The sequence below is a fragment of the Mesoplodon bidens genome (assembly GCF_964165515.1).
Source record: "Mesoplodon bidens genome assembly, chromosome: 4".
Taxonomy (NCBI): domain Eukaryota; kingdom Metazoa; phylum Chordata; class Mammalia; order Artiodactyla; family Ziphiidae; genus Mesoplodon; species Mesoplodon bidens.
This window is the reverse complement of record NC_138160.1, coordinates 144,764,126-144,782,568: the sequence shown is the minus strand read 5'-3', so window position 1 is coordinate 144,782,568 and position 18,443 is coordinate 144,764,126. Positions and strand designations below refer to the sequence as shown.

The window sequence follows — 18,443 nt, the reverse complement described above, 5'->3', positions numbered from 1 at the left end:
CCCAGGTTTGAGTGTGTTTGTGTTCCAGGAAGTAGGTTGTTTCCCCGTGCGTACGGTCTGCAGGGGTCAGCCCCCCCCCCCACGCCCCAAAACACACCGCGATCTTTACGGCTGCCTGCAGTTCCTCTGTTTCCCGGCAGGTGGCGTGCCGCAATCTGAGCCCGAAGCCCCCAGTCCTTTCCCCACACCCACCCCGCCCCTCTCCCGCCAGCCCCTCCGCACAGAGGTTAGGAATACGCCTGGGGACACCTGCGGGCCAGGGACAGCTGGGAGACGCGGCCTCCGCTCCTGGAGCCTTTTATGGGCACAAACGGGGCCCTAGGATCGCCCCTGGCCGAAAATGCAGACCCTTGAAGGAGGGAGTGTCTGCTTGGCTTTAACAGACCCCTCCAGAGGGGCCAGACATCAAGCCTGCGCCTTCTCGGACCTTGGAGCCTGACCACCTGGTCTTGTATCCTGGCTCAGACACTGGGACAAGGTACTTTGTTCTTGGAGTTTCCTCATCTGTCAAATGGGGGTGAGGAAACCTACCTTGAAAGGTTGCAGTAAGGATGAGAAAAAGGCCTGTCCTGGGCCTAGCACTATGGGGCGACTATCCAGGCACAATAAACTGTAATCACTTTTATTATTCGATTGTATTTTTATTCTTTATGAAGGATCTGACACCACATTCAAAGAAATCTTGTTTCGGATAGGAATTGGCTGAGTCTCCTAGAGTCAAATTTTAGGGTGCCCTGTCTTTGGTGTCTCCTCTAGAGTGAAGAGCTGTCCTTGACTCCTTTCTCCCCCACACCCAATTTCCTCCGGAATTCTGTCCAATACCTCCCAAATCCATGGAGAATCCACACGGTCTGATTCCTTATCATCACTCCCCTAGGCCAGTGCAGTCACCATCACCTTGTTCTCCTAGCTTCACCCTCCACAGAGACCAGAGGCATCTGTAAACACGTGAGCCAGATTAAGTCCCTCCTCTGCCTAGAACCCTCTATGAATCCCACTTCACTCAGAGCAAAAGAAAGTCCTCCCCTGGGCTCATAAGTCCCTGCCCCATCTGTCCCATTATTTCCCTGCCTTTGTTTCCTCCCACTCTCCCTCGCCATCCTCTGCTCCAGCCACATTGACGTGTGTGCTTTTCAGAGAACACACAGGCATATTCTAGGCTCAGGGCCTTTGCAGACCCACCCTGAAATGATCTTCCTTCAGAAGTTCCCAGGACAGTCCATCTCACGTCGCATGTCACCACCTCTGCAGAGAGGCATCCCCTGACCACCATCGCATCACTGTATTGTCACTGGAATTATCTCCATACCTCTTCATTCCGTTCTTGTCTATGTCCGCCACCAGAACATCAATCCCACAAGGGAAGGGATTTTTGTCTGTTTTGTTCATTGCCGTGGGGTTTAGGGTCAATAAAATACATTCTCCTGCGTCTTTTCTGCCTCCACCATCTTCAGCTGCTTTTCCTATAAATTCCTTTATTTAGCAAGAAAGTCTGCGAAAGAGCTCTTAGGGAGGCCAGTGGCAGGACCAAAGGGCGTCAGTCTGCGGCTGGAGGGGGTACCAGGGTCCAGGCGGCTGTGAGCGCGCCAGGGCTGCCTTTCGAGCCACTGGTGTCCAGCCCGTCCCGCTGGGGTGACGAGCGCTCGGAGTGGCTGGAGCTGCCATCCAGGCCAGGAGGCAGCCAGCGCTGCAGGCCACCCGAAACCCCAGGGGGGCTCCCCGACGGCTGGGAGGCAACCGGGCCTAGGCTGCACCAGCGGCGGCCGCAGCAGAGGAGGCGCAGGAGCGCTTGGCGCATGTCGCGGTTGGTTAACGTGTAGATAATGGGGTTCAGAAGCGAGTTGGCCATGGCCAGGCCCAGGAAGGGGTCCGCCTGCAGGAGCACAGGGCAGGCGCGCGCCGGGCACGCCACGTCCAGCAAGAGCAGCAGGAAGAGTGGCCCCCAACAAGCCACGAAGGCCAGGAGCACCACGCTGAGCGTGCGCAACAGCGCCAACGAGCGCGGCCTGCGGCGTGCACGGGTCGAGGCACCCTCGCCAGCCCCGGGGTGGGCCCCCAGGCGCCGCGCTTTGGAGCGCACTTGGCAGTAGATCCGCGCGTAGAGTGCGCAGATGGCAGCCAGGATGCCAACAAAGGCGAGCACGCAGAAGAGCACGTAGGCCTTGGCGTAGAGCGGCAGGACCGTGGAGCAGGCGTCCAGACGGCCGAGACAATTCCAGCCGAGCGCGGGCAGTAGCCCGAGAAGCAGCGACACGCCCCAGGCCGCGGCCGCCAGCGCCAGCGTGCGCCCCCGACGGGCGGCGGGAGCGGGTCCCCGGCGCTCCATGGTGAGGAGGCGCTCGAGCGCGATGGCCAAGAGGCTCAGCACGGACGCGGCGAGCGCCACGAAGACGCCACCCTCACGAGCGAACCAGAGCGCGGGCGACAGGCGCAGCGTGAGAGGCCCCGACAACAGGATGTTGGCTGCATAGGCGGCGCCCGCCAGCAGGTCGGACAGCGTGAGGCTACCCAGGAGCAGGAACATGGGCGCATGGAAGCGCGGGTGGCGTCCGAGCACGATCAGCACGGCCAAGTTCTCGAGTACGATGAGCGCGCACACGGCTAGGCACACGACGGCGTCGGCGCGCAGCCCCGCGCCGGGCTGGTAGCGCGCACCGCGGAGCTTCCCGGTGTAGTTGTAATGCAGGACGATAACCTCGCTCACTGGCGCTGGCCGCAGCAGCCCCGGCTCCATGGGCTGCCCGCCCCAAGACTGCAGAGAGGTTGGGTGCAATGTCAGGCCTGGCGTGAACCATCCCCGCGGCCTGCGGAGGCGGGGGTGGCGGGGCCTCACCTGCGAAGGGGGCCCTAACCCCCTACTCCCTACCCCACACGCACTCCGGGGCCCAGAGGGAGTTTGGGATGGCAGGGGCGTGTCCATGGAGACAGGCCGACACAAAGACACACAAATAACATCACAAGGGGACAGGGTAACACAAGTCCCACAGGAAAGGTGCACTAATAATTCACACACAAGCAGGGATGTCCAGAGGCATATTAATCATAAACAGACAGAAATAGCCACACACAGAAAGGGACACACAAATACAGTGACACACCGACAAGGACATGTGCACAGATAGTCACAAACTAGGGCAAAATGCGCAGTTACACCCCATCAGGGAAACACGAATGCACATTCACACATGGACAGAGAGACACAGGCAAAGATATACAAATTCTGCCACACGCAGACGGGATCTTATGCCTAGTCTCACAGGCCACAATTTCACAAACTCCACCCACACCCAGCCTGGAACCCAGAGCCCCACAATCTGCACACCTCGCTGCACACAGGGCTTTTTCCTGAACCCCCCCACCCCTTCATCTGCCACAAAACCCCAGGGAGAAAGCTGAGCCTATCCACGCATTTTGCAGAGGCAGAGCCTGAGGGCAGCAGACAGGATCCACATCTCACAGACTCTTGCAGAAGGGCATATATGTCATTAAAGTATAATAATACCTCCCAGCTGTGACTGCACGCTAAAATCCCCTCGTCCCCAATTTACAGACGAGGAAGCTGAGGCTCAAACAAAGTACCTCGCATAGAAGCAGGCACAAAGGTTTTCACGCTCCCACACAAACACATCTACGCAGAAACAGTTACACAATCACGAGAGTCCCACTTAACAGATGAGAAAACCAAGGCCTAGGGAGGGGAACGGACTTAGTTGGACATGGCAGAAACAAATGCACCCCAGACAGCTTCAGCTGCACACAGGGAACCAGGCGCAAATACAGATTCACAGGGAGTCACGGACTCAGCCACGCGGGGGGGAAGGGGGCATCAAATACAGGCAGATACAGGTTACATTCGCTCTGCTGGGAACACTGCACAGAGGCTCATACCCTGTGCACCGCCCGCCTCGCCTCGTCTTGCCTGGAGGCAGGAGTGAGGTAGTGAAACTTGCAGTGGCGTGGCTGGGAGGGAGCGAGGCCAGGGGATTCCGGGCGCCCCACACACATCCCCATCCCGGGTCCCGCATCCAGTCCTGAAGTCGCCGGTTTTCCCCTCCCGAGAGGCCTTCGGGAAAGGCCGAGGAACCCAAGCAAGGGGACAAGGGTAGTGACAAGGGCAACACCCTCTGGGCCAGGCCGAGCCCTGCGCGCGCAAGGACCCAGTGCTGTACACTCACCCCTGCGCCCAGGTGGTGTGCGCTCAGCAGTCGAGCTGCCTGGAGCTGAGTGAGGGGCCTCTGTCCGGGGGGCGGGGCTGGAGCTGACAGGCGGGGGGGCGGGGCTGGAGCTGACAGGCGAGGGGGCGGGCCCGCAAGGCCGAGAGCCGGCGGTCGCAAGCAGTTGCCCCCTCCCCTTGGGGCCCGGGCTCCCAGCCCGTGTCTGCCAGCCTGTGCCACCCGCCGAGGCACCGGAACGCGCCCTGGTGGCGACTGGCACAGGAGAGCCCTCAGCTGCCCCCTCCGGGCCTGGGCTGCTCTCCCAGGGACGCTCCGTCGCGGTGGGAGGACCCGGAGACATGAGAAGGGGAGGGTTCTTCAGCCTCTCCCCCCGCCCACCCACGCCCCACCGAAGTAAAGGGGCCCTCTCTGTCCTCTGGGCACTGGTCCCTCACTATATTCCACCTACCTTCCAACTGAACCTCCTGGGCTGCACCCCAAGGACGTCCCGCCGGCGGAGGGACCCTGGCAACCGGGGTTAGGAGGGGTCTTCGGCAGCGGTAGCCTCAATCCCCTCCCCCCAGCAGATAGGTCCCGTCGGCCTCCGGGCTCAGGCCCCACCCCATTTCCCCGCTCCCACCCCCGTCTGGGGCGAGTGGGGGAGGGGCAGGCGCGGTCAAGATACTGGTGGGAACCTTTTCCTCCCCAGATAAGGAGATCTGGCTCGTAAGTCTCCCTGGTTCTCCCGCTTCCCCCACCCCGTCTCTCTCACCCTTATCACTCCCGACAACGTGATTTACTCGGTTGTCATGTTTCTGGACTGTGTCCCCACCAGTCAGCCCCACAGGGGTAGGAATTCGCGTTCTGTCGTGGGCACTGCCTGGACACAGCCTGTGCCCAGTGAGCAGCCGCTGAGTGAGTAAATGAATGAATGGCTGTCTCCCTCACTTTCTCTCTGTGTCTCTCTTCTGTTCTCTCAGGGTCTCTCCGTCTCTGTTTCTCCCCGTCTCTGTGTGTGTGTCTCTCAGTCGCTTCTCCGCCTTTCTCTATTTGTGCCTCTCCCACGTCTCTCCCAGGCCTCCGCTCCTCCGACGGGCCAGTCCCAGCTGGCCCCGTAGCCCACACCCCCAAGTTCCCAGGAGCCTCCAGGCTGGGAAGCTCTCTCCTACCAGAGGCCACAGCCGGGAAGGGGGGCTGGGCCTGGCTGCCACGACCTTCACCAGGACTGTGCCCTTTGCACCGGCTGCCTCAGGCTTTGCCGGTCACGGGTGGGGTGAGGGCGTCCCAGGGACCATGAGCCAGAGGTTGGGGATGGATCGGAGGGGTGCCCCCAGGGGAGGGACCGCGTGGGACACCCAGGCCGGGTCGCATCCCCGTGTAGCCTCTTAGGGAATCCCTGTGGCTCCAAATACAACCACTCCTGCCTGCTCCGACAGGTCACACACAGGGACAGTGCAGCCAGTGGGGCCCGCGAAGGGGGGGGCGCCTTAAGGTTTGGGTGCCAGAGCTCCACAGCCTCCCGCGGCCAAGCCCGCTGGGATGAGCCCTGAAGATTCCCCAGACGTGGTGGGGCCATGCCTGGCACACATCATGTGCTCCATAAATGACCCCCTTCTGCAAAGGGGAAGCCACACCCCAGGGTGGGAAAGTGGCTGCTTCTCACCTCTCAGGCGGCAATCTCACCTCCCACGGGCCCCTCAGGGTGGAGGGGGGCTCTTCCTGCCATGGGTCTCAGGCCCAGCACCCCCAACTCATGCCACCTCGTACACAAGATCCCACAAGATCACAGCCCTCTCCTGCTCTAGACCCTCCCATGGCTCCATATGTGGCTCAAAGTCCAAACCCTAACTACAAGACCTTCAAAACCCACAAGGCCTTGCACAGTCTTTCCTCCCTACATCTCTGCTATTCCTCTGTCATACTCCCTTCCAGCCCCACTGACTTCCCCCCCGTTCCTCGCACACTTCAAGACCTTGGCACTTGGGGATCAGCCTGCCTGGAACATCCTTCCTCCAGCCCTTCCAGCCGGCCACCTCCTCAGAGAGGCCTTCCCTGCTGCGTCCCCCTCCTCCCCAAGCTCACATGGCAGTTGGCACCATCTGAAATTACCTTGAATATTTACTTATTCATCTGGCATACTGTGGGTCTCTGCCCTAGACTCCCAGCTCCAGGAAGCCAGGGACCCTGTCTGTCCCTCTGCCCAGTTACTGAGTAAAGGTTAAGAGCTTGGAGTGTGGAGCTGGGCTCAGTTACTTTGTAATCTAGGACTCTGGGCAAGTGACACCCACTCTGAGCCTTGATGGCCTCTTTTGTAAAATGGATAATGACAGTTCCCACTCCGAGGGATGCTGTTGAGGAGGAAGGAGTGGAACAGAGCTGTGAGACACAGGTGAGAGTTCAGTAAATGTTAGCTCAGGTGCTACTGGTCACCACTGTATCCCAGAGGAGGAATTAGGAAGGGGTTCAGCTCAGGCCCCATCAACCCCAGGAACCACTACCACCCCAACCTGCCCCCACCCCCTGCCCCCCAGCCATGCCTGGTCTCTTTCCCAGGGGAAGGGCACCCCTGGTCTCTGCGCTTCTGCCACAGCCCTCCGGCTGATGCATGCCTGGGCCTGCACACCCGCCTGGCAGGTTCTGCTGCCAGGGCCCTCAGCCATAGAGGCTGCCCCACCCAATCTGTGCCCACTCTCACTGAGCTGTATCCTCATCTCTGAAAGAGCAAAATGCCTCCCACAGTACCCTCACACCTCCACCCATCCAGAGTCAGAGGGCTGCAGCAGGACTTCCCATTCCCCCCCTCTCCATCTCCCTCTGACCAGTCCTGAGGCATGAATGTGGCTGCAGGGAGGTGTGAACTGACAACTTTCCCACAGTCAGAGACCAGAGCATTCATGGTTTTGGAGGGGTGGGGGTGGGGGATGGTGGGGGATTGTCTCAAACTGGAGGTCGAAGGGCCAACTCTGGCTCACAAGCTCAAGATTTGTTTGCTTGGCTCAAAGGTTTCCCATTCAAACATCTGTCTGAACTGTACAAAAACACTAGTCTGGTCGGTATATTTGTTTCTCACAGGGGTACGGGTTAATTTTGGAACTGCTGTGTACTAGCACTGAACAAATAAGTACATATGTTGTAGATACTGACAACCAGTTTTCATACTGTTGGAGAAAGAAGTTACAAATAAGCAGTGTGGTGCCGTATGGGGTTATCATTATGAAGTGTTTATTTTAACAGTTAGATATGAAAGTAAATATGGATGTGAGTGTACACACGGGTTAGTACACACACAGTTCCCAGCTCTGTCTGCCGAGGGCTCAGAGCAATGGCACCCCAGTAGCAATGAGTACACTCAGCACCCAGATCTTGGTTTCTAAATACCATTTTCCAGTATGAGGAACCAGGGCTTCTTGGAGAAATGACCACTTCTAGGGCTGGGGCAGAGAAACTGCACAAGGACCCTGGAGCATCTTCTAGACAGAGTGCTTAAAAAAAAAAAAGCCAAAAAGACACCAGAACCAGGCTGAAATAACTCCCACTGGCCAAAGCTGGAACAATTTGAACAAAATAAATAGTGATAGAATTGGATTATAACCCAAAGAATAAAATAAATGTCCACAAATCCATACCGATTTAAATACATGATTGAATCTATTTTAAAATGAGGGAGAAGGAACAAATCTTCCTGACAGAAGAATTCCAATTAATAAAAGTATAATGAGGGAATTCCCTGGCAGTCCAGTGGTTAGGACTCTGCACTTCTACTGTAGGGGGAACGAGTTCGATCCCTGGTCAGGGAACTAAGATCCCACAAGCTGCATGATGCAGCCAAAAAAAAAAAAAAAACAGTATAATGAATGATGAAAATAGAAAATCACTGTTAGAATACCACTGTGATAATTGTTGCAGGTAGAATCCACTGATTAATGAGAAAATTAATGGGTAAAGCTTTAAAGAGAAAGACGACATTCACATAGCCTCAAAGTTTCTCCTCCCAAATATTTATTAATAACCTATGTGGTCTTAATCTTTGTCCAAAAATTCTTGGAAACTCCCTCTAAGGGGGAGAGCTAAGTTCCCCCCTCCTTGAGGGAAGGAACTTCGAGACTTGGACTTTGAGACTTGCTTCTAAAGAAGAGTGTTGTCCACACAGAAACCTGCACATGGATGTTACTAGCAGCTTTATCCATAATTGTCAAAACTTGGAAGCAGGGCTTCCCTGGTGGCGCAGTGGTTGAGAGTCCGCCTGCCGATGCAGGGGACACGGGTTCGTGCCCTGGTCCGGGAGGATCCCACGTGCCGCGAAGCGGCTGGGCCCGTGAGCCATGGCCGCTGAGCCTGCGCGTCCGGAGCCTGTGCTCCGCAACAGGAGAGGCCACAGCGGTGAGAGGCCCGCGTACCGCAAAAAAAAAAAAAAAAAAAAAAAGAAATAAAAAAACCTTGGAAGCAACCAAGATGTCCTTCAGTAGGTGAATGGATAAATATACTGGTGAATCCAAACAATGGACTATTAGCTCAAAAAGAGATGAGCTATCAAGCCATGAAAACACATGAAGGAAACTTAAATGCATATTCCTAAGTGAAAGAAGCCAATGTGAAAAGGCTACATGATGTATAGTTCCAACCCTGTGACATTCTGGAAAAGGCAAAACTATGGGGACAGTAAAAAGATCAGTGGTTGGCAGGGATTATGGAGGAGGTGAGGGATGAATAGGCAGAGCACAGGGGATTTTTAGGGCAGTGACACTATTCTGTATGATACAGTAATGGTAGATACATGTCATTATCCATTTGTCCAAACCCATAGAATGTGTAACACAGAGAGTGAACCTCAATGGAAAAAATCTATGGACTTCCGGGACTCCGCGTGGTCCAGTGGTTAAGACAGTGCTTCCACTGCAGGGGGCACAGTTTCAATCCCTTGTCCGAGAAATAAGATCCCGGCATGCCTCGCAGTCTCGCAGTGCCGGGGCGGGGTGGGGGGAGCCACTATGGACCTATGGACTTTGGGTGATAATGATGTGTTCATGTAGGTTCATCAGTGGTACTAAATACACTACTGTGGTGTGGGGTGTCCATAGTGGGAGAGGTTGGGAGTGGGGCACGGTGAGTATATGGGACATCTCTGTACTTTCTGCTCAATTTGCTGTGAACCTAAAACTGCTCTAAAAAATAGAGTTTATTGGGCTTCCCTGGTGGCACAGTGGTTGGGGGTCCGCCTGCTGATGCAGGGGACGCAGGTTCGTGCCCCGGTCCGGGAGGATCCCACATGCCACGGGGCGGCTGGGCCCGTGAGCCATGGCCACTGAGCCTGCGCGTCCGGAGCCTGTGCTCCGCTACAGGAGAGGCCCGCGTACCGCAAAAAAAATAATAATAATAGAGTTTATTAATCAAAAAAAAAGGGGGGGGAGGGATAAACTAGGAGTTTGGGATTAACACACTACTCTATATAAAATAGATAATCAACAAGGACCTACTGTATAGCACAGGGAACTCTACTCAATATTCTGTAATAACCTATATGGGAAAAGAATCTGAAAAAGAGTAGATATATGTATATGTATTACTGATTCACTTTGCTGTACACCTGAAACTAACACCACATTGTAAACCAACTATATTCCAATATAAAATAAAAATCAGGGACTTGCCTGGTGGCGCAGTGGTTAAGAATCCGCCTGCCTATGCAGGGGACACAGGTTTGTTCCCTGGTCCAGGAAGATCCCACATGCCGCGGAGCAACTAAGCCCGTGCACCACAACTACTGAAGCCCCCGTGCCTAGAGCCCATGCTCTGCAACAAGAGAAGCCACCGTAATGAGAAGCCCACGCACCACAACGTAGAGTAGCCCCCTGCTCTCTGCAACTACAGAAAGCCTGCAGGCAGCAACGAAGACCCAACACAGCCAAAAAAATTAATTAAATTAAATTAAATTAAATTGTTTTTAAAAAAGGTAATTTTACAGCCTGAGAGGTCCTTGAGAATACATATGCTCCCAGGCCACGCCACCAGGAGGCTTTGGACATTTCTATTGCCAGCCTGGCCTCTCACAGTATCTGAGCTTGAAATCCCTGGCTGCAGTGCCAGGAGCATGGATTTTAGAGGAGACAGGTGGCAGGGCGACTTTCAGTTTCTAAACTTCCCTGAGCCTCCATTTCCTCATCTGAAAATGGAAACACCATGGTCCTCTGGCCATAAGACGCTCACATTTTTGTGGGGGACAAAAAAAATCAGACACAAGTTATTAAGAGAATTCCACATAGTGACGTGCTATAAACAAATAAAATATAATGTTGTGTTACGGGAGTGAATGGGGAATTTTTTTTTTTTTTTTTGGCCACGCAGCTTGTGGGCCCCAACCAGGGATTGAACCTGCACCCTTGGCAGTGAAAGTGTGCACTGGACCGCCAGGGAATTCCCGGAATGGGGACCATTTTATTATTTTTTTATGTTTTTAATTAATTAATTAATTAATTAATTTTAATATTTTATTTATTTATAGATTGATTTTTGGCTGCATTGGGTCTTCGTTGCTGCACGCGGGCTTTCTCTAGTTGCGGTGAGCGGGAGCTACTCTTCGTTGTGGTGTGCGAGCTTCTCCTTGCAGTGGCTTCTCTTGTTGCAGAACACAGGCTCTAGGCGCTGAGGCTTCAGTAGTTGCAGCACGCAGGCTCAGTAGCTGTGGCTCACGGGCTGTAGAGCGCAGGCTCAGTATTTGTGGCACATGGGCTTAGTTGCTCCACGGCATGTGGGATCTTCCCGGACCAGGGATCGAACCTGTGTCCCCTGCATTGGCAGGCGGATTCTTAACCACTGTGCCACCAGGGAAGTCCTGGGGACCATTTTAGATCCAAGAGCAGGCAAGGCCTCTTTGTGGAGGTGAAGTGAGCTGAGGTCAGAATAACATGAAGGCAGAGGGAAGGGTGTTCCTGGAAGAGGAATCAGCATGAGCAAAGGCCTAGCTTACTGTACTTCCTTTTTTTTTTTTTTTTTTAATTGAGGGAGTTCCCTGGTGGTCTAGTGGTTAGGACTCAGAACTTTCTTTTTGTTTTTTTTTAACAAATTTATTTATTTATTTATTTTTGGCTGCGTTGGGTCTTCATTGCTGTGTGTGGGCTTTCTCTAGTCGCGGCCAGCGGGGGCTACTCTTCATTGCAGTGGCTTCTCTTGTCACAGAGCACGGGCTCTAGGTACGCGGGTTTCTGTAGTTGTGGCACGTGGGCTCAGTAGTTGTGGCTCGTGGGCTCTAGAGCGCAGGCTCAGTAGTTGTGGCGCATGGGCTTAGTTGCACCGAGGCATGTGGCATCTTCCTGGATTAGGGCTTGAACCCGTTTCCCCTGCAGTGGTAGGCGGATCTTAACCACCGCACCACCAGGAAAGTCCGGACTCAGCGCTTTCACTGCAGTGGCCTGGGTTCAATCCCTGATTAGGGAACTGAGATCCTGCAGGCTGCGCAGTGCAGCCAAAAAAAAAAAAAATGGAGGTGATAGTCATGTAATATAAAATTAATCCTCTTAAAGGAACAATTCAGTAGCATTGAGGACATTCACAATGTTATTCAACCACCACCTCTATCTAGTTTCAAAACATTTTCATCACCCCAAAAGGAAACCCCACACCCATTAAACAGTTGTTCCCTATCCCCATCCCCCAGCCCGAGGCAACCGCTGATCTGCACTCTGTCTCTGTGGATTTCTCTATTCTGGATACTTCATATAAATGGAATCATACAATATGTGGCCTTTTGCACCAGACTTCTTTCACTTAGCATAATGTTTTGAGGTTCTTCCACGTTGTAGCAGGCAGCAGGACTTCATTTCTTTTTATGACTGAGTAATACTATTGTATTAATGTACTTATTAAAAATTCTAAAAGGCTCTGAGAAGAGGCTTTGAGTTGGGAGGGTGAGGGGCTTGGTGTGTGTGGGGGGAATCACCTTGTCCCCAGGTGCTGGGCAGAAATTGGGCAGAGCCATGCTTTTCTCCCCTGCTCACTCCGGGCCTGGTGAACTGCCCAGGGGAAAATCTGACCTCATCTTCCTGCACAGATGTCCCCAGATACAGCTTGGGTTAAACCCAGGCCAAGGGCTCCAAAAGCTGTAGACATGGTTGGCAGACCAAGTCCTCAGAAGGCAGAGGAGGCAGGCCCTGATCTTTCCCACCAAGCAGCCCTCTTGATGCCCCCCTCCCTGCATCCCTCACTTCCAAGTGAGGTTTGGAAACTTGGAGTCAGATCCTCCTCTCTCTTCCTCTCTCTCTCTCTCTCTTCCCCCTCACACTTAGACATTCATTTCACAGACTAGGTAGGGAGGAGAGGGGAAAGAACAACTGGGCAGAGGGATTGAATCAGCACATGCAAAAGTGTGGAGGCTGAAAAGAATGTGTGGGTAAAAGAAACAGAAAGCAGGTCAGTAGGGCAGAGTTATGGCTTAGGGGGAGGAAAGAGCAGGAGTGGGAGGTGAAGCTGGGGGTGGGGCAAGGGCAGATCTGGTGGACCTCAAATATCAGGCCTGTGGTATCTGTTCACCATCTTGCTGTGTGACTTACTTAACCTCTCTGACCTCAGTCTACTCATCTGTAAAATGAAGTCATGGAAGTCTTTTTCATTCTCACAGTGATCTTGGGAGTATGAAGGCAATCATTGGTGTAAAGAGTTTACACATTGCTCGGCCCAGAGCTAACCACCTGATAAATGTCAGACTTTTTTTTTTTTTTTTTTGGCCATGCCGTGCAGCATGCAGGATCTTAGTTCCTGACCAGGGATCAAACCCAGGCCCCTGCAGTGAAAGCACGAAGTCCTAACCACTGGACCATCAAGGAATTCTTAGATACTTGGCTTGTTTCTATTCTTCTTCTTCTCTTATTTCTGGCTACCTTGAAAAATGCTGTGAACATTTGTGTACAGGTTTGTTGTTGTTGTTTTGTTTTTTGGTTGCACCGGGTCTTAGTTGCAGCAGGCGGGCTCCTTAGTTGTGGCATGCATGTGCTATCTAGTTCCCTGATCAGGGATCGAACCTGGGCCCCCGGCACTGGGAGCATGGAGTCTTATCCACAGCACCACCAGGGAAGTCCCTGTGTACAGGTTTTTTATGTGGACATATATTTTCATTTCTATTGGGAATATATCTAGGAGTGGAATTGTGGTATCATGTGGTAATTCTATGCTGAACATCTTGAGGAACTGCCAAACTTTTCCAAAGTGATTGCCCTGTTTTACATTCCCACCAGCAATATATAGGGGTTCTGATTTCCCCACATTCTGCTAACACTTGTTATTTTCCGTCCTTTTTAAATTTTATTTTATTATTTATTTATTTATTTGTTTGTTTGTTTGTTTGTTTGTTTATTTTTGGCTGTGTTGGGTCCTTGTTGCTGCGCGCAGGCTTTTCTCTAGTTGTGGGGAGCGAGAGCTCCTCTTTGTTGCTGTGCCCAGGCTTCTCATTGCGGTGGCTTCTTTTCTTGTGCAGCACAGGCTATAGGCACGCGGGCTTCAGTAGTTGTGGCTCACGGGCTCAGTAGTTGTGGTGCTCGGGCTTAGTTGCTCCACGGCATGTGGGATCTTCCCGGACCAGGGATCAAACTCGTGTCCCCTGCAGGAGGATTCTTAACCACTGTGCCACCAGTGAAGTCCCTTCTGTCCTTTTTTATTACAGTCATCCTGGTGGGTGTGAAGTGGCATCTCATTGTGGTTTGATAGTTATTACTTTCTGTTCTTCTTATTATTATTATTTTTGCGGTACGCGGGCCTCTCACTGTTGTGGCTTCTCCCGTTGCAGAGCACAGGCCCCGGACGCACAGGCTCAGTGGCCATGGCTCACAGGCCCAGCCGCTCCGCGGCATGTGGGATCTTCCCGGACCGGGGCACGAACCCATGTCCCCTGCATCGGCAGGCAGCCTCTCAACCATTGTGCCACCAGGGAAGCCCCTGTTATTATTTTTATTGATCCCAATGCCCACACTGCAGTGCATCCTTCCTCCTGTCCTTCCCCACTCATGACCCTCCCGTAACTCCTTGGAGTACTTTGAAGAAAGCTCAAGCAGAGGGGAGAAGGGATAAATTAGGAGTTTGGGATAAACATATGCACACTACTATATGTAGAATAAATAACCAACACGGACCTACTATATAGCACAGGGAACTATACTCAATATTTTGTAATAACCTATAAGAGAAAAGAATCTGGAAAGAAAAGATACATATGCATGTATACCTGAATCACTTTTCTGTATATCTGAAACAAACACAACATTGTAAATAAACTATACTTCAATTAAAACAAATAATTAAAAAAAGAAAGCAAGCTCATGCAGCCCAGGCCATTGCCACTGGCTCTTGCCCTGCTCCCCACCCCCTACAATACCATACCTCTTGTCTCTAAATGTCCAAATCTGGCAACTATTCCTCATGGTCAGAGAAGCAGGATTTGGGGTCAGAGAGACGTGGGTTGGAATTCTGGCTCTGATGACCTTGGGTAGATGGATTGACATCTGTGAGCCTCAGTTTCCTCATCAGTTAAATGGGAATCATAATTCTTCCCCTCTCATATGGTTCGATGAGACTGGTCATGTCAACTGTTTAGTGCAATGCCTGGCATTGAGTAGGGGCTGTATTAATCTGGATTTGTTTAGTTGAAAGTTCCAGAAAAAAAAAATTAAGTCCAACTTAAAAACAACTCAAACTGGCGTGGGGGCAGTTGTTAGGAATGAATTGACTCCCGTAGCTGAAAATCTAGGGATCTAGGAGTTGGGTTAAATTCAGGCATACCTGGATCAAGAAGCTCCAGTGTCACCAGGAATCTAACTCTGTCTCTCGGCTCAGCTGGGCTTTCATCTCATCAAGCTCCCCTTTGGGTGGCAGAGATTCTTCCTGGCACTACAGATCCATTATTCCCGCTCAGTAGCAACTTGGAAAAAGATATCCAGTCACCCCAGGGTTCCACCAGAAGTCCTAGTACTGAATTTCATTGGCCCAGCTAGGATCACATGTCATAACCAAACCAATCTCCTGGTCTGGGGAGTGGACTGCTCTGATTGGTCTGGTTGGAGAATGTGGGCGGAGTCAACCCAAAATTGGTCTGAGCATCTTCACGTGGGCCATTAGGAGTCCTCAAACTTTGGTGGGTTGCTTTTCAGGCATCTGAGATGGGAAGGGCATGGAACAACAGAAAGGGCAGAAGTTAAATTCAGGGAGTTCAGTTTAGGGCCAGTTGAGTTTGAGATGCCTCCCAGCCATCAGGTGGTGCCACTGAGTCATCAACTGAATATGAGACATGCATTCACCTGGTGTCTTGGTGGCTCACATTCTTTTTATTGATTTTATGAAAATGTAATTTAATTTCCTTTTGAAGGATACAGTTAAGAAATGTAATTATTATGATGTATAATTTCTCCACCTGGAGTTAATTACCTTCTTTTTTTCCTTAGTTGTCTTTCTTAGAAGTTCTGGCAATTTATCTCAATTCAACTTTCCAAATGATAAAATTCATCAGATAATTTATAGGTAGCATTCTGTTCTCCTCCTGGGTATTCCTCCTGCCGCCATCCCAGGAATTCTCTTCATCTCTTTCCTAAGCTGGAATCCCTGTTTCCTCAGTCTCATGTCTTCTTTTTTTCTGTTTACCCCTCTGTTTTTGTGGAGTGCATCCTGCAGTAAATTTCTGAGAATGTAAGAGCATCAAAGATAACATTTCTGAGTTCTTCCATGTTTTGAAATGTGTTTACTTGCTCCTCACACTTGATCAATATTTTGGCTGGAAATAGTGGTCTGGATTGAAAATCCTTTTCTGTCAGAATTTTGAATCCATATCCGCATTGTCTCTCTCTCTCTCTCTCTTTTTTTTTTTTTTTTGATGTATTGGTATTTATTGGAAAGAAACATGCTCCTCTCACACACCTGAGGGCAGGAAGCAAAGGCAGGTTCTCAGCAGGGGCGGGACGGGGAAGCTCTCTCTTTTTTTTTAATAGATTTATTTATTTTATTTATTTATTTTTGACTTCGTTGGGTCTTCGTTGCTGCATGCAGGCTTTCTCTCATTGTGGCGAGCGGGGGCTGCTCTTCGTTGTGGTGCACGGGCTTCTCATTGCAGTGGCTTCCCTTGTTGCAGAGCATGGCCTCTGGGCACGGGGGCTTCAGCAGTTGTGGCACGCAGGCTCAGTAGTTATGGCACATGGGCTTAGTTGCTCCATGGCATGTGAGATCTTCCTGGACCAGGGATCGAACCCGTGTCCCCTACACTGGCAAGCAGATTCTTAACCATTGCACCACCGAGGAAGCCCCCATTGTCTCTTTGTTTCCCATGTCTTTGAATGTGCTGTTCTACCAGGAAGGAACTTCCTTCCTTCCTCTCTTTTTCTGACTAATTCTCACTCATCCTTTAGATGCTATGATAAACATTTCTGGGGATCACTATCTATTGAATGAAAAACTACTTCAATTAGGTGACTCTCTTGACTAATTTTGGCCATTGAAATATGAGATGTATGCAATGACATACATCACTTCTGCATGTCAGTCAATTCTGAGGAGGCATCAAAAAGCCCACACAAGGACTTCCCTGGTGGCATAGTGGTTAAGAATCCGCCTGCCAATGCAGGGGACACGGGTTTGATCCCTGGTCCAGGAAGATCCTACATGCCACGGAGCAACTAAGCCCGTGCACCACAACTACTGAGTCTGCACTCTAGAGCCCGAGAGCCACAACTACTGAGCTTGTGTGCCACAACTACTAAAGCCCCAGCGCCTAGAGCCCACGCTCTGCAACAAGAGCAGCCACCACAATGAGAATCCCGCGCACTGCAACGAAGAGTAGACCCCACTCGCCACAACTGGAGAAAGCCCATGCATAGCAACGAAGACCCAACGCAGCCCCAAAATAAATAAATAAATAAATTAATTAATTAAAAAAAAATAAGCCCACACAAGCTTCTCCAGTCTCTCTCTTGTCCCTTTGTGGCAACTGAGGCAGTGAGTTCCTGATGGTACAGCCACAAGATGGTATGTACCTGGTCAGCTTGGACCCCTTCATGACTGTGTAGAGCTGAGCCTCTGCCAGTTCATGTAGGATGAGTAACATGAGGGGGGAATAAACTTTGGTTGTGTTAAACCATTGGACTTTGGTCTTGTTTGCTATTGCAGGGAAACTTGACCTATTTGGACTAATACAGAGCCCAACTTAAATGTGGCTTCCTCAGACGTCCTCCTGGATCACAGCCCCCAAACTAAGTTACTTCCTGCTATTGTAAGCTTGCATTTTCCTATGTGACCCTTATTGCAATCATAACTATGTAATTATTTGTGTAATGAATTCAACATGTATCTCCTTTATCCTACCTCTAGGACCCCAAGAGGAGACCCGTGGTATTTGTCCTCTTTCTATAGCCCTGTGCCCAGCATAGAGCTTGGCAGACAGTAAATGCTCAGGATAAATTTGTGGGGTTTTTTTGTTGGTTTGTTTGTTAGGTGTTTAGTAGTATTGTTTTTACTTTTTATTTTCACTTTTTAAAATTTTTATTGAGGGACTTCCCTGGTGGTCCAGTTGTTAAGACTCTGTGCTCCCAATGCAGGGGATGAGGGTTAGATCCCTGGTCGGGGAAATAAGATCCCACATGCCATGCAGTGCGGCCAAAAAAAATTTATTGAAATATAGTTGATTTACAATGTTGTGTTAGTTTAAGGTGTACAGCAAAGTGATTCAGTTATATAGCTATATCTATATCTATCTATACTTTATCTATTAGATTCCTTTTCATTATAGGTTATTACAAGACATTGAATATAGTTTCCTGTGCTATACAGTAGGTCCTTGTTGGTTATCTATTTTATGTAAAGTAGTGTGTATATTTTAATCCCAAACTCCTAATCTATCCCTCCCCCCAGGATACATTTGTTGAATGAAAGAAGAGTTTGGCATCCTTTCAGCCAAAAAGGCAGCCATATGTGAGTTCATTTCTAGAGCATTCTCTCACACAACACTGGGTGCAATAAAGGCATGAGAGGCAGAACGAGGGGGCTCTAAGGAAGCAAGGAAGTTTGACTAGGAAAGTGATCTATGTGAGAAAGCATCTTTATACGTATTTGTGTTTCCTTCAAGAGTGTGTAATTTAGTCAGCTCAGCCTAGGAGGGATGATTTCACTAAGGAGCATGGGAACTGGGTGGAGAAGCACAGAAACATTCTTGAAATTGCTGAGAGACCCAGGATGAAATTCAGGCACTGACGCCAAAATACAATCACCAGAATACAGTCACCAATCCTACCTCACTGGATTCCACTCAAATGCAATTTTGTGTCCGTG

At 51.0% G+C, this 18,443-nt stretch overlaps 1 protein-coding gene across 5 annotated transcripts; it reads right to left on the bottom strand.

Moving 5' to 3' along the window:
- Positions 1 to 636: 636 nt before the first annotated feature.
- Positions 637 to 15,185, bottom strand: S1PR5 (sphingosine-1-phosphate receptor 5). 5 transcript variants are annotated; one of them, XM_081232223.1, is made up of 3 exons: positions 14,916 to 15,185; positions 14,517 to 14,617; positions 637 to 2,752 (listed from the first exon to the last, which is right to left on the bottom strand). In XM_081232223.1, the coding sequence occupies exon 3, from the start codon at positions 2,732 to 2,734 to the stop codon at positions 1,538 to 1,540; it is 1,197 nt and encodes a 398-aa protein (XP_081088349.1). In that variant the 5' UTR covers positions 2,735 to 2,752; positions 14,517 to 14,617; positions 14,916 to 15,185; the 3' UTR covers positions 637 to 1,537. The 5 variants fall into 5 exon arrangements, with proteins under 5 accessions (XP_081088349.1, XP_081088352.1, XP_081088350.1 ...); XM_081232226.1 differs by lacking the exons at positions 14,517 to 14,617; positions 14,916 to 15,185 and adding exons at positions 4,176 to 4,258; positions 4,624 to 4,673; XM_081232224.1 differs by lacking the exon at positions 14,517 to 14,617.
- Positions 15,186 to 18,443: the final 3,258 nt, after the last annotated feature.